This window comes from Cucurbita pepo, chromosome 9 (genome assembly GCF_057944985.1).
Source record: "Cucurbita pepo subsp. pepo isolate OVF chromosome 9, ASM5794498v1, whole genome shotgun sequence".
NCBI classification, from domain to species: Eukaryota; Viridiplantae; Streptophyta; class Magnoliopsida; order Cucurbitales; family Cucurbitaceae; genus Cucurbita; species Cucurbita pepo.
The window spans coordinates 2,557,666-2,572,265 of record NC_141806.1 but is presented as its reverse complement, the minus strand read 5'-3'; the positions used below and the strand labels follow the sequence as shown (position 1 = coordinate 2,572,265).

General features: G+C 35.3%; 2 protein-coding genes across 8 annotated transcripts; both read right to left on the bottom strand.

The window, feature by feature from the left end:
• Window positions 1-2,820: 2,820 nt before the first annotated feature.
• Window positions 2,821-7,379, bottom strand: LOC111802268 (Ribophorin I). The gene is made up of 9 exons (XM_023686569.2): window positions 7,221-7,379; window positions 6,652-6,696; window positions 5,906-6,537; window positions 5,489-5,636; window positions 3,948-4,127; window positions 3,768-3,836; window positions 3,495-3,584; window positions 3,211-3,347; window positions 2,821-3,055 (listed from the first exon to the last, which is right to left on the bottom strand). Exons 1-8 carry the CDS (start codon window positions 7,332-7,334, stop codon window positions 3,219-3,221), a joined length of 1,407 nt encoding a protein of 468 aa, XP_023542337.1. The 5' UTR covers window positions 7,335-7,379; the 3' UTR covers window positions 2,821-3,055; window positions 3,211-3,218.
• LOC111801922 (synaptotagmin-3) lies at window positions 7,244-13,385 on the bottom strand. Of its 7 annotated transcripts, none has more exons than XR_015422525.1 (14): window positions 13,184-13,385; window positions 12,954-13,083; window positions 12,564-12,662; window positions 12,409-12,459; window positions 12,216-12,339; window positions 11,881-11,999; window positions 11,672-11,773; window positions 10,903-10,977; window positions 10,725-10,801; window positions 10,406-10,652; window positions 9,842-10,243; window positions 9,470-9,598; window positions 9,173-9,395; window positions 7,244-7,376 (listed from the first exon to the last, which is right to left on the bottom strand). XR_015422525.1 is itself a non-coding variant. In XM_023686158.2 (13 exons), exons 2-13 carry the CDS (start codon window positions 13,062-13,064, stop codon window positions 9,267-9,269), a joined length of 1,665 nt encoding a protein of 554 aa, XP_023541926.2. In that variant the 5' UTR covers window positions 13,065-13,083; window positions 13,184-13,385; the 3' UTR covers window positions 8,361-9,266. The 7 variants fall into 7 exon arrangements, 1 of the variants encoding a protein (XP_023541926.2); XR_015422524.1 differs by lacking the exon at window positions 7,244-7,376 and adding an exon at window positions 7,795-8,103; XR_002816204.2 differs by lacking the exon at window positions 7,244-7,376 and adding an exon at window positions 7,795-8,094.
• Between the last annotated feature and the right edge of the window lie 1,215 nt (window positions 13,386-14,600).

The window sequence follows — 14,600 nt, the reverse complement described above, 5'->3', positions numbered from 1 at the left end:
TAGATTCGATGTGCGATGGGTGGATGTGGCAAAGGATTGCAAGAAAAGATCTACAACCGACAACTATTTTCTGGTAAGTTGAATCTCCTACGAGCGGTAAAAGAATCTTTTCAAGATCTACAATCGACGTTCTCCTAACAATACGCCCCGAACGAATCTTACAATGTGACATTTTAAGCCCACATGTGAGCCACTCCTTGAGCTATGGCGGGCCCTTTCTTTTGATGCACCATGGAAAGCGATTGAGCAGTGAGGTGAGAATGGCTGAGTGCAAAGAAGTCGTGCTCGTAATAACATCTTTGCAGGCTGTCAAGTGATAAAATGAAGACAATTCTCGAAGCGATTACGATTGATCTTAAGCATTATGTAATTACCAATACATAAATTTTAGGTATTTTTTGTTTTCTCTCGTTTTTTTTTTTAATTTGCACGAAATTTTATAATAAAATATTCCAACTAACTTAATACATTTTATGACAATGTGACAACAAAATATATGTGGGCCAATTTTGTGTATGAAATATCGTCTATGTTCCTCCAATAATGCTGGAGAATAATTATCAAATTCATAATTTAAAAAAAAAATCCATTAAATTAATAATTAATATATATATATATATTAACAAATTTTAAAAATTTGACATTTTATATAGAAATTAATAATTTATTAAATTTTTCTTAAAGAAAAGCAAAAAAGGAAAAAAAAAAAAAAAAAAAGACCAGACCAAAGTGTCGGTGACCGACAGGCGATGCAAAAGCAAGGCCACCGACGAGATTACCGGGTATAGCAGGTAATAGAAGAAATTTGGGTTTTGGGCACCGGTTAAAGCCGGTCACAATTGTGGAAGAAAACGTTCGTGAAACGCCGTCGGTGGATACAACATGGGACTCCCATCCCCACAGTTGCTTTGCCGTCAAATTCCATTATTGTTTTTTTTTTTTTTTTTAAAAAAAAAAATACAAAATGTCAATTTCACATTTACTTTTTTGTCCTTTAGATTATTCAAATACGCAAATTAAAGGAGTTTATTTATTTGGGGAAAAAGGGGTTGGATTTGTAGGGTCTATTTTCTAATTACCCACCGTTTTTATATGAATATTTATTTATTTTAATTAATTCAAATCTTTCTTACTTTAGGATAGGGGTATTTTGGGGTTGAATTAATAAATATTGTTATACATGGCTATTACCTTTTACATTTTTAAGACTGTTTGTTAGGGTTATTTAGGTTATTTGTTTGAATAAAAAGTAAAATGTCAATGGTAAACATCTACTTAGTTTATTTTGAATTAAAATTTGCAAATTTAATTTTAGAATATTTTAAAAGGGTTTTTTTTTTTATAAAATAAAAAATAAAAAAAATGATTGTTTTTCTTAGTCCCACTTGGACATGTGAGAGTGAGAATAGGAGAGGGTGGCATGTAATTATAAGAACAGTCAAAAGTCAACTAATTTGGAAGGTGACACGATTATGCCACGTGGAAGAGATGGATTGGGAAATGGGGTTTTGTAATGGTGACGTGGAGAAGAATTAATATATGAAATTTGTGAAATTGAGACAGCCTACCATAATATATGCCGATAACTAGGCCTTTAATAATAATAATAAATAATATTTTTATTTCTAAGAAAAATCCAAGCCTAAGTTTTGATGTATGAGTTTTCTTATAAATCATAGTTATGAATTGAAAGAATAAAATTGTATTGACTTTTTGAAGTCCTATTAAATTCACAAATTGGGATTTTTTTTTTAAAATTAATTATTTAGTATAGAAAAATGAAAGGGTAAAATTGTAAATAAAAGTGAATTTATTGGGTTTTTTTTTTAAGTGTAGTTGAGATTAAACCTTGGAGTTGGAGTGTGTTATTAACTTCCAACCAATTTATGCAATGGGTCATTGATTGTCCACTTCACTCACTCAATAACTTAAATTTATGGTTTAAATTAAGAAACATAGTAGGTGAAAGGGAAAGAGAGGAACCCAAATTTAAGTACTTTTCACATTATATTTTATCAATAATGTCTCTATTTATTTATTAAAATCCCTTTAAAGCCTCCATTTTGGTTGTTTCACCCGTATAAAATTCAAACTTCGCAGACAATATTTAAAAAAAAAAAAAACAATATTATAAGCTAAAAAGAAATATGCAACTACTTCGATAATATTGCACACATAGACCAGTTGGGTCGAGTCTATGACACAATTGAGATTATTTTGAGTTTATTACTACTATTATTATTAGCTAACTAGTGAGAAATATGGTCTCCTCAAATAAGCCTATTACCAAGGCACGTGAATTTCAATTATTTCTTAATCTTTGTGACCTTAATTGCAAAAAAGTCATTAGGTAGAGGGATTTTTTTCCCTAAAAAAAAAATTCCCACCGCCAAATATAAATAAATAAAGAAGATAAAAGATGAGATAATCAGTGGACCCAAAACTTCACTTTAGATTTCTAGAGACTATGTTTCAGCGTTGGCATACATGTGGTGGTTTCCTTCATTACTTTAATTTTCCATACCTTTCTGTTTTTCCTTTTAAAAAAAAATAATATATTTATTATTATTTCACAAACTCACGTGACATCACGTGGGAAATATCTACTGGAGAGAGAGAAAGAGAGAGAGAGTACCGACATGTCGGTGGATTTAGAAAGCCACGTTTGGGCTGATGTCGGCCCATGGGCCATCTTACGCAAGCCTTCACTGCAATGTCCTAGAAAGTCACATTTGGGCTAGATGTCGGCCCATGGGCCATCTTGCGCAAGCCCTTTACTGTAATGTCCTGGATTGAACTAGATGTTAATAGTATCAGGACTTTCATTAAGAACTCTTGACCCTATATTAAAATCCAAATTACGTTTTTTCCAGAGCAAGTTAATATGTTTGGGCTTTCGGCCCAATAGATAAGGGCTGATCGGCCCAATAATATAACAATGCAAAACCTGCGGGCAGCACCCAATGGAATCCAAAATTTTCTACAAGGTCTAGTTTCCCCTCATCAGTCAGAACCATTACATGTTTTTTCCACTATCCTTCACTTCATTTTTTCCCTGCAAATAAGAACGCAGTGGGAGTCAATTTTGGCAATCCTAAGAATCATGCCATACTTCTTCTTAACTTGTATAATTAAGAATAATAATGCACTAACACAAAATTAAACGTGTTAATGACATATAAATGGCCTTTTAAGGTAGATCAAACGGACCTCGTAAATCACTGCATCTTGCTGATGGAAAGATCGATGTGTAAATAAGCGATGCAAGCTACGAAAAAGAAGAAAAACGCAGACACCAACATAAGAGGCTCTGCCAGCATGAAAATTGGGTTGAAGCTGTAATACACCTGCCAAATGAAACAAGAACCATGGAAATCGACTTAATGCCAGAAAGGACGGGGAATGCACGAACTGAACCGACAAAAGAAGTTTAAAGAAGACATACTTCACACACACACATGCAGAAGAAAATACATTTACATTCTGCAGCTTACCTGGAAAGCGGAGTTATGTTCAGGTACTAGGTTTTTCTTTTCAAGCACAACCACGGTCCTACCAACAACATCCAGATACGAGTACTTCTTCTGTGGAGGTCGAGAAAAACGTTGATTTAATGACGCGATGTAGAAAGTAAAGGGAAACAAATATAGTTCCAGGCATAGATCAACAATACATGCCAGAGGGAACTCCATAGCCAAGGCTAAGTGGACATATATTTCCAGGCACCGCTCAACAATATATGCAAAATTATATAAACGTTTACTAACCTCTAGGTGTTGCTCCACCTGGAAGGGAACCACGGCAGAAGGGCCTGTGGATCCCTCGGGTAAAACAACCTGAAACATGTAATAAGAAGTCAATTAGTCAAGATGGAGAACAATATGATGCACGTAATATATGAAGGAAATCAGATAAAGAAGAAGTTGATATCACAGTGCTAGATCCACCTTCAAGGTCAACTTGTCAACCACGGTCTCGGCAAGAGGACAACCAAAAGTGAAGTTGAGGTACCGCCTGCCATCAGGTGACTCAAAAAGGAAGTCTTGCAATGGTAGCCCATAACCAATGACAAAAGTAGCTTTCCATCCACCAAACAAAGGATACCGTGGTTCAAATTCAAGTTCAGACTGCAAAACAATTTTTTCAAGTTATATTATATAGGCAACACTAACTAAGATCTTTCAAACAAAATTTTAAAAAACTGTTTCTGCATCAATTATAGGTGTAAGATTCACGTGACATTAGATTTTATTATTTATGTAGTAATTTGTAAGCTCCTAAGGGGATTTAAAACGTGAAGGGTACAAAGCATTGATTCATTGCTCCATTTCTAGAAAATAGGAACATGCCTCTAGTCAGATAAAGCCTGTCCTGCTTAAATGCTGTCATTCTGATGAAATTCTAATGTCTACTAAACTGAACCCAAAAAAAAGAAGCTAGAAACATAAAGATTCTACTTTTTCCCTCGCGCATGTGGTATCATTTCCATAAATCACTTTTCCACTATGATAAAATTTTGAACTGGTGTTATGCTATTTACCAGAAATGGGAATGTGCCTCTCAGTCTGTCTTTTTCTGATTCCTGATCTTTACTTTTAGTTAAGAACAATACCTGATTGGCCAGACTTATAACTTTATAAGCAGATATTGACATTACAATTTCTCTTCTAGGGATTAGTTCCTTTCCATTCTCATATTCATGTGAACTTCTCCTCCCTTCCTCTCTGTCGAACTGATATCTCTCACTACTTCGATAACCCCGAACCAAAGAATATAAATATTTCTCCATTCTGGTTTTGGCAAAGGAAACAGAACTTTTATTCTCACTCCTACCAATTCATTCCAACAGCCTTACGCTCCTAATTTCTAATTCATCTGATACGTATATGTATAAGAAAGGCTTTAACCAAATCAATATTATTACTTGTAAATAGACCAATGAAGAGATTTGTTGAATCAGAAGTTCCAGCAAACACTTTTATTTATTTATATTTGAGCGCCCACGCTAGTTTTCACGTCACCTCAACTAACCCTAAAACATTTTATTTCAAGGAAACTTGTAGGATGTTAAATACCAGGTAGGCAGTCACCATGTTTAAACCTATTCCCTCAAGCCTCTTGACTTTTTCACCGACACCAATGACTACTAGGCCAACCCATGATTATTTCCCACCAAACATTATTCCTAATCATAATATCGTGTCAAATCATGGAACGTGTCATCACTTAAATAACATAACATTTTCCCCCCTATCCCTAATCATTCAAAACTAGTAAACTTCAGCCTAGATCTCATCACAAAAATAAAAAATAAAAATAATAATAAAAAATAAATAAATAAATAAATCTTCAGCCTAGTTAAATCATGAAACATTATAAACTGATATTCTGATTTCAAATGGTGATAAGATATATAGCACATATAAGTTCCAAACACCGTCCATTTTTAGAGCAAGAAAATTTTAAAATATAGCAAGGTCAGGGTCACCTTCAGAATGCCTGTGCGCAAATGTGATGATGATATATTTCCTATTTCGTCTCGGTAGTAAACAGAGTGAACTTTAGGGGGTAGTCTTGCAAGAAGATGTCGGAATGAAGATACACCGCTAATAGACGGTTTAGATTGATATTCAACCCTGACAAAAGAAACATTATAAACAAGACCAGACTAGACCAATCAAATTAAATTGATAGCAAAAAAGAATGAGGAGGAATAGGGAAGGTTCATTATTATGATAAATGGTTAGTAAGAGCAAGAAGATACCATGTTTTTTCATTATACATCATAAAATGAATGATCACAGAAAATCCGAGAAAATAAACCAAGGACGAGGCATACAAACATTTCATAGCATGCAAAATGACAATGACGTTAAAGTGTTATGCTATTAGATAAATTTCTTACCTCGAAAAAACACCTTTGTGTCGAGCACCAGCATGGGCCAATTTGTAATGCTCGGTAATCTGAATGCTGCCCCAGTGAGATATTTCAACTTCACGCACAAGTTCCTCAACAACAGCAAATGGATTGTTATTCTCAAAATGTAACAATATGGGTGAAAATGAATAAGGAGGGCGGTCTTCATATGGTCCGTATCTAATTTCTTTGCTGACACGGTTAGTAGGTTCCACCTTTGTAAATGATTCCACCTTAGTGCTTGGGGTCTTAATAAAAGTTGACTGCTGTTTGATATGATAGGGTGACAATACATATGCACTATCATGGTAATAGACCAACTGAGATTCAGATTGACTAATCTCTTCTGGAAAAGGTTTAAGAGTATGCGTAGATATATAAAGCACTTCAAAGGTTGCAGTTGCTCCAGGACTTAACGGATCAAGCAAAGATATAGAGAAGATTTTAGCTCCATTAGGTGCATCAAGTTGCTCAGTTGGTTTTACATCAAGGGGAAGATAAGACTTTTTCTTCTTTTTTCGAGTCGCAATAGCAGCCTTAATTAGTGACAGATGATCAATTTCTGTAGGTGGAAAAGCAAGTAGGATATCTGAAGCTGGCGACGTTCCAGTATTTTCCACCTTAAAAAAAATAAAATAACAAACAAAATACAGTAAGATACATTTGCGAAACATTTACAGGGGAATGAGGGGGTTCTGGGATTATCCATTGAGATAGAAACAGAGAAAAAGCACCTTCAATGTAAGGAAAACCTTCACGATTTGAGAATTCAAGTCAATCTGCACAAATTATGGTCACAGTTTAGCATCTCAAAAATAATATCAAAATAATTCGATCGTGCATTCCCCAATAGCACCTCAATGTCCATAAACGTGAACAAGATATATTAGCACATGACTCAAAGATTGAAACCTGAGTACCGTGAAACGAAATTATTCCCGGTCTTCGTTACATATTATATTTTGAGAATTCAGATATTGACATGCTGATGGAGTTCCAAGATCAAAATCAAACAAATTCATTATACATAACATCCACATTGTCTTATCTCAATTGCCAATAAACCGAAAGAAGATCCATATCTAAACTAAACATCCAAATGAAAAATGTTGTTCCACACTACTTCCCTTTGTTCGTCTAATTCCTTTTACCGCTCAATTTGAATTTCCTAAGAATCAATCGAAGCCACATCCAGCAGCAGACTAAAGTGTAGAGTACAAAATTGGCGGCTCCAAATCAAAACATTAAATCAAACAATCAAGGATTAAGAATTATGGTAGGAAATGAGAGATTGTAAGCTCACTCTTTTCTCTGCGTTGACGATCTGAAGCTCGGGAGGAGAAGCGAAGGCCAACAAGGAGACATGAGCGATGATGGAGAAGATTAGGGCTAGTCGAGCTTTCAATAAAATCTCCATGGCCACTTCGTCTTCTACGGTTCAAGAGCAAAATTCAACGACCTGCATCAAACGAGTGAACATATTGGAAGAGTCCGAGCGATGGGCCGGGCCGGGCCTGGTGACAAATTTGTGCTCAATGGGCCATAGAAAAAGCCCGTAAAAGGGTTGTGTTGACCCAACTTTTTTCTTCATTTGTTCCGATTATACCCCTGATTTCATTTTAAGTGAAGGGTTTCAATTATGTTGTATTTAAATTCTTTATGGTTTTATCTTAAAAAGTTCTAACCAATGATATGTTTGTTAATACATTTCGCTTATTGGGCATTTCCATTTTTATGGTTGGTTCGTTTATAGGTCTAGGAGTGTTCATATGACCCAATAATTTGACCCATTCGGATTATCTAATCTAACCAAAAGTTGGGTCGATATGAATTGGGTTAAATTTTTTAAAAATAAAAAATTCAAATTTGTTTGTGGATTAACATTTTTTTTTGTTGGATCAACTCGACCATCTCGAAAATAGAGTTACAATCTGATACGAAGATGCTTCTCAGTTCTCTTTTTTTCAGCATTTCTTGTGTACATCTCCCTCTCTCTTTCTCCGCATCTTTGAATGAGATTAGTTTGATAAGGTGAGTTCTTCTTCAGTTTCGATCTCTTCTTATTGTTTGGCGTAAAATTTGGGTAGTATATTTGCTCTCGTCGTTCAGTGTTTAGTTTTTGCTATCTTTTCACTTTGCAGGCATAATCTTGCACAACTTCTCGGAGGAGTCAAACACTATCTTAGCTTTTTGGAGGATAAAAAACAAAGTCACAAAAATTTGTGTTTAAAGTAAACAATATTATACGAGAGAGACATGATATCTCTAACAAGTTGTACAAGAGACTTACCCTTAATTTAACCATATCAAAACAATTCTCAAGTATCAAATAAAGAAGCTATGAATAAAAAAAGGTGTAGTTGGCCGTTATAAATGACTTTGAGAGGAGACTCAATTGTACTTTTATTTGATGTGAAAATTGTTGAAGTCTCACATTGGTAAATAAGGAAAAGATCGGGAGTACATACTTATTTTGACTTAGTTTTGATATATATATTTATATTTATACATAAAAAGTGAGGCGGGGCTAGAGCTGGTGACGGAAAAACGGAAAGAAATCTCTTCTTACTCCCTCTTCCATTCCCCGTTTTTCGAGATGAATCTCCGTGAGGTTCCAATTTTGTGGGTTAAATGGACATTTCTATTCATAGGTAAAAGATGATGAAGAATGGGAGCCGGAAAAACATATATCTTTGTAGGAGGAACTAAGGGTATTATTCTTTCTCATTGCAACTTATTTGTTATTACTCTTTTTCAGGCTTTACAAGATATGGTAGACACCAATAACTACGAGCATAACAGAATTCCAAAGCCTACCGATCGAACGTCGTACAATTTCACCCTCCGTGTTGCATATGAGATCTACTCGGATAATTTTTTGCCTCCCTACCCCTGTGATGCAAGTTAGATTCCATTTCCAAAGAGAACACTTCGAATGCATAACCAAGCTAGTGATTCGATTTCATCACAACTTTTTTCAAACATAGTTGTTGAAGAGAAAACAATTTTCGTTACGTCTAGAAATTCAAGTTCGAGAAACTTTTGATAGTTTAGGAGTATTTTCGAGAAAGAGGATAACTATAATTAAGTTGTAATTTCTTTTTAAAAAATGCTGCATCTATAATTACTTTTTTCTATTATAATTTCTTTCATCCCTTGTGCAAATACTTTACTCTAAATGCCACAAAAAGAAAAAGAAAAAAAAAAAAAAAAACAAATTCATGCGACAGTTCATTCAATAATTTCTATGTTTACCTGATTGGCTGAGGGAATTTCAACGCTTGCCCTCTTCTTTCCATGAGGAATCTATCGGAGCTTTGTACACTCAAAATGGCTTCACTCCCAGTTCTTAAGCCATTGTCCATTGCATTTCCACATGAATCTTCCCGTGCTTTGAATTAATCAGATTGTACTTCTCGTTTATCCTCCCGTTGTTTACCACATCCCCGAGATTGATTTCCACATGGCCCAATGATTCCTATGCCGCATAAATCGATAGTTTCAGAGTTCAAGAAATTATTGGCATAGTTTTTGAAGAATTTGGAACAATACCTTGTGCAGAAAACTAAAGACAGTCCGTTTGCTCATAACTTCGATATGAATCTTTTCTTTAATTGGAGGCTCCTCTAGCATAAACGGGAATTCTTCATTCCAGGAAGGGTCACGAGTTTTCTTGATCATCTACAGAACCCAAATGAGTAGAAGAGAATCAAAGATTGCCCACATCGGCTAATTAAGGGGTTGACCATGGATCTATAAGTAAGGAATACATCTCAATTGGTATGAGGCCTTGTGGGGTAACCAAAAGCAAGCAGTGAGAGCTTATGCTCGAAGTAGACAATATCATACCATTGTGGAGGCTCGTAATCCCACAAAGGAGCTGAAGGACATTATTTGAAAAATATAACGAAATCGAAATTTTACCTTCGTTTTCCTCTTCTCGCCTCTCAAGTGTATAACAGCATAAGGATTGTTGTGCTTCTCCCCTTCGACATTCCGAGCTCCCTGGACCTTCACAGATAATACACCTGCTCTGTCCAATGTCTGGTTCTCCGGCTCGACATTGCTTCTGCTTTCACTCTGAATGTCGACATTGCTTCTGCTTTCACTCTGAACGTCACTGTTTGAGTTTTCAAGAAATCTCATGCTTTCTTCTCTTAAAGGAGTATACATGAGCTCTACTTCAAGTTTTCCTCTAGGCTTCTTGTTTTGGGGATCGTTGATATCTGTGTTCTTTTGCAAGTCGAGCACGAGTTCCTTGGTGTTGTAGGGCGTAAGCAGATTTAGTGGAACTAGCTGCATTCCTAATCTATCATGTCCACCAACCTGTCACGATAAGTGGAAACTAAAGTAACATGAACTCGGAGACATTGTTTGAGAAGACTGGAACAATATAGATAACAATCTTCTATGGTTCCATGCTGGAGGGGGAAATTTTAAGGCAAGGATGTTGTCGCTATTCTATTCTAGAAAAGGGGTAGGAAGTACCTTGTCCCAGTCATAAACTTTTAACTGAAGAACTTGAGACTTGGGATCATGCACAAGAAGCTTGAACTTCTCATTCCACACAGGATTCAAGTTCCTCATTTTGACACTGGTTTTCTTTGCTGGCCCCCCACCAATCAGTCTAAGTTTGACATAGGGATCGGACGTTCCTAAAATATCCATCCTCAAGAGTTTTGTTGCTCGTACGACCTTCACGTGTAAAATCCCTGCAGGCTTTCTTGTAGCCGATCTATACAAAAAGAGACAGTCAACTTTCTACACAAATTCTGAGGAGACAATCACTTTTCATAGATCATCTTACGTGGAAGAATCGAGGATAGGAATTTCAAGAACTCGAGGCCATAGGTAGAGACTTGCAACTTGTTTCTTTATTGTCTCCTACACAAAAACAAAGAATTGCCCCATTCAGAATTAAACTAAGAATTGAAGTTCAGTTTCTGCAAATCACATTAGAATCAAAAGAATTACCGGTGAAGCACCTGAATAAATCGATAGAGGCCAGGTACAGACATGATGTCTGCTCCCATTATCTTCAATCCAAAGTCTATTTGTGGCTGCAAATAGCCAGCAAAAAGGAAAGGAATAATTATTTGCCCAATGAAACTGCATAAACCATAGTGTTGAGGATTGTTGGGAGGGAGTCCCACATTGGCCAATTTGGGGAATGATCATAGGGTTTATAAGTAAGGAATACATCTCCATTGTTATGAGGCCTTTGGGGAAGTCAAAGCAAAGCCATGAGAGTTTATGCTCAAAGTGGACTATCATACTATTGGGGAGATTCGTGATTCCTAACATGGTATCAGAGTCATGCCCTTAACGTAGCCATGTCAATAGAATCCTCAAACGTTGAACAAAGAAGCTGTGAGCCTCGAAGATGTAGTCAAAAGTGACTTAAGTGTCGAACAAAGGTTGTGCTTTGTTTGAAAACTCCAGAGAAGGAGTAGAGACTCAATTAAGGGGAGACTGTTCGAGGGCCCCATAGGCCTCAGGAGAGGCTCTATAGTATACTTTGTTCGATGGGAGGATTGTTAAGGATTGTTGGGAGGGAGTACCATATTGGTCAATTTAGGGAATGATCATGGGTTTATAAGAGTAAGGAATACATCTCCATTGTTATAATGCCTTTTGGGGAAGCCAAAGCAAAACCATGAGAACTTATACTCAAAGTGGACAATATCATACCATCGTGGAGGTTTGTGATTCCTAACACATAGTAGATACAGTTTAAGTCACATTTGCACTTACCTTTTCCAGTAAGGATGCTACAATATTGGCAAAGCAAGGAAAAGTACGCACAAGAGGCTTAAGAGTCAACCGTGGCATTGCAAATATCTGTAGATCTACAAACTGTGAAAGAAGCATAGTGAATATAAGAAAAAAAAAAAGAACTCTCTTCTTATAAGATATTTACACAGACATTCAACTGCTAAACATTGACATTAGTCTGCCGTGACCTGAATTTTGATCCGGAGAGACAAGATATTCACCACCACTACTATATTAGGATTGCCAGCCCATTTGATAGCTGGTTCCATCACTAGTTCATTCTCATTTGTTTCATACACTTTTAGACCTGAAAAGTAGCAAACAAAAATCAACCACAAAATCTCATGGAAAATTAATTTTGATCCAAAAAACGCATTGAAAACTTTTTTTTTAAAATGATTTTAAGATGTTGGGGGCAAGAGGAGATCGTAAAATGGCTCATCTACAGTTTCTCTTCAAACCAGTTTGAAGCTTTGTAGATGTTAATATACAATTGACATTGGCTTCATATGGGGATACTAACCATGAAATTTTGGAGAAAGAGTTCCAAGGCTTAGCTGCTCAAACTCAATAGCCTCAATCTGAAACTTCCCTATATATTCTGAAAATATAGGTTTGGCAATTGCTCTTATACTACCACAAATTGCCTGTAAACTAAATAATTTTACATCCCAGCTGATCCAAAATGAAAAGAGAAATGCAAAAAGTAATGTCACCTTATCAAGGTATGGCCAAATGTCCGATAAAAACTTGTTTAACCAGTCCATCTGTACCAAATTTTGTAATATTCATCAGTAAAATCCGGAGTTCAGAACAGCTGATGAACCAGGAATTCGATTAAAATTGAAAGAAATCAACAAATATTACGAACTCGATCATAATCAGGGTATTTCACCCACAATGGAATTTCAGGCATTAGATTTTGCAAAGAAGTTGTGTCCAACTCACAGAGAGGCCTCGTAACTGGTTCCTGCAGTTAACAGTACTTAAGACTTCGAAACGCAGTCATTTCTCTAGGAAAGAACGCAGAGATTCGATTGAATAGTCATTTAAAGGAATATTAAAACACCGAATGTATTAAACTAATGAATTCAATTCGTTCGAGGAAGACAACAAATTTAAAATTCCTCACATATAATCAGACTACAGGAACCATTTCTCGATACTGAGACTAAATGATTTCGAAAATAGAAAACAGGACAAACATACCGATTTCACCAATGCAACAGATGCAAAAACTGCAAACTCAAACTGAAATTACCTTAACATCTTTAGGCTCCGAGTAGACGAAAAGTAAGAATCCGATCAAGAGTCCGAGAGGAAGTCCGATTCCGAATCCGAGAATTCCGAATACGGTGCTGAAGAATCCCATTCCGATGAAAACTTCCAAGCTGAATCGGAGAAAACAGAGACATGCAGATGAGAAAAACAAACTTCAGATTCAAATGAGAAACAACAACAACAACAAAAGAAGAACGATGAAGTTGAAACCTGAGCGATTAGGTGGGAAGAAGAACAGTGGAAACCAAAAGCATCCGTTGAAAATGAAAGGCTGCAAACTCGGAATGGAGAAGAATCAAAAGTTGGGGAATCAATTCCAAAAGTTCGTCTTCTACATGTGAAGATTGAAATTGCTGCTCTCTGCAAATATGGCCTCTTCGTTTACAGTTACCAACTTTGGCACGCAAATAAAACATGAACAATTCCCGGTAAACCTTTTCAATGGGTTTAAATTTTATTATTATTTTTATAAAAAAAATTAATTAAAATTATTGTCTATTTAAACATTTTTACTTAATTTTCTTATTAGCTATAAATTATTTTTATATTTATTAGCGATATATGATTCTAAGATACTCTGACACTCAGTAAAAGAAAGGTAGGTAGGCCCATTGCTAGTAACTTTGACCTGTTACATATCATCATTAGCCTCATGGTTTTTAAAATGTGTCTGTTAGAGAGAGGTTTTCACACCCTTATAAAGAATGCTTAGTTCATTCTCCAACCGGGATCTCACATTATGCTAAAAAGACCCAATTTGAAACGACAAGTAGGAAAGTGTTAGCGTCGTGAGGTGTCAAATTCGAATTCTGAATCGTGGGTTCGAGGTGTTATAATATAATAACGAATGAGTATGAATGATGAATTTAATCTATCGGTGATTTGGAGTATAAATTTATTAGAATATCAGACAAAAATTCAACGTGCCATCAACCCCAGCTACGTAATAGCAGCTAAATTAAGTTGGAAAGAAATTTATTAGAATATAAGACAAAAATTCAACGTGTCACCGACCCAAAACTACGTAATAGCATTTAAATTAAGTCGGAAAGAATGATAATTTGGGATAGGGTGGCATATGGTAGGGTTAGGTAACTTAGTGGGGAAGAAATTTCCTTATGTTTTAAGTTAAGAGAAGATGGTGACGTGTACCTATTGTATGGAAATTATGGCAATGGGGCTACTGGCTACCGGCTACCGGCTACCGGCTGTAACAGCTCTGTTATTACCGTCGTCAAATCTTTGACCAGCGTCTTCGTGCTGACGTGTGTGAAATTTTTGTCTAAAAATAGCCATAAATCTTTTAAAATTTCACTTAAAACTTTGTAAAAATTAAAAAAATTATTGAAAAAATAAATTTTAATAAAAAATATTAATACTTTATTTTTAAAATAATCTTAAAATTTTTAAAAATTTTAATTAATACCCTTCTTTTTTTTATAAAAAAAAAAAAACTTCAAAAATGTCTTTAAAATTTTAAAAAAATTTAAAAAATATTGTTACAAAAAATAATTTAAAAAAATTTAAAGATAATTTACGAGAAATTGATAGACAATTTTAATTTTTATCTATAATAATAAATATTTTTAAAAAATTTATTTTACACTTTTAAAACATAATAATGACG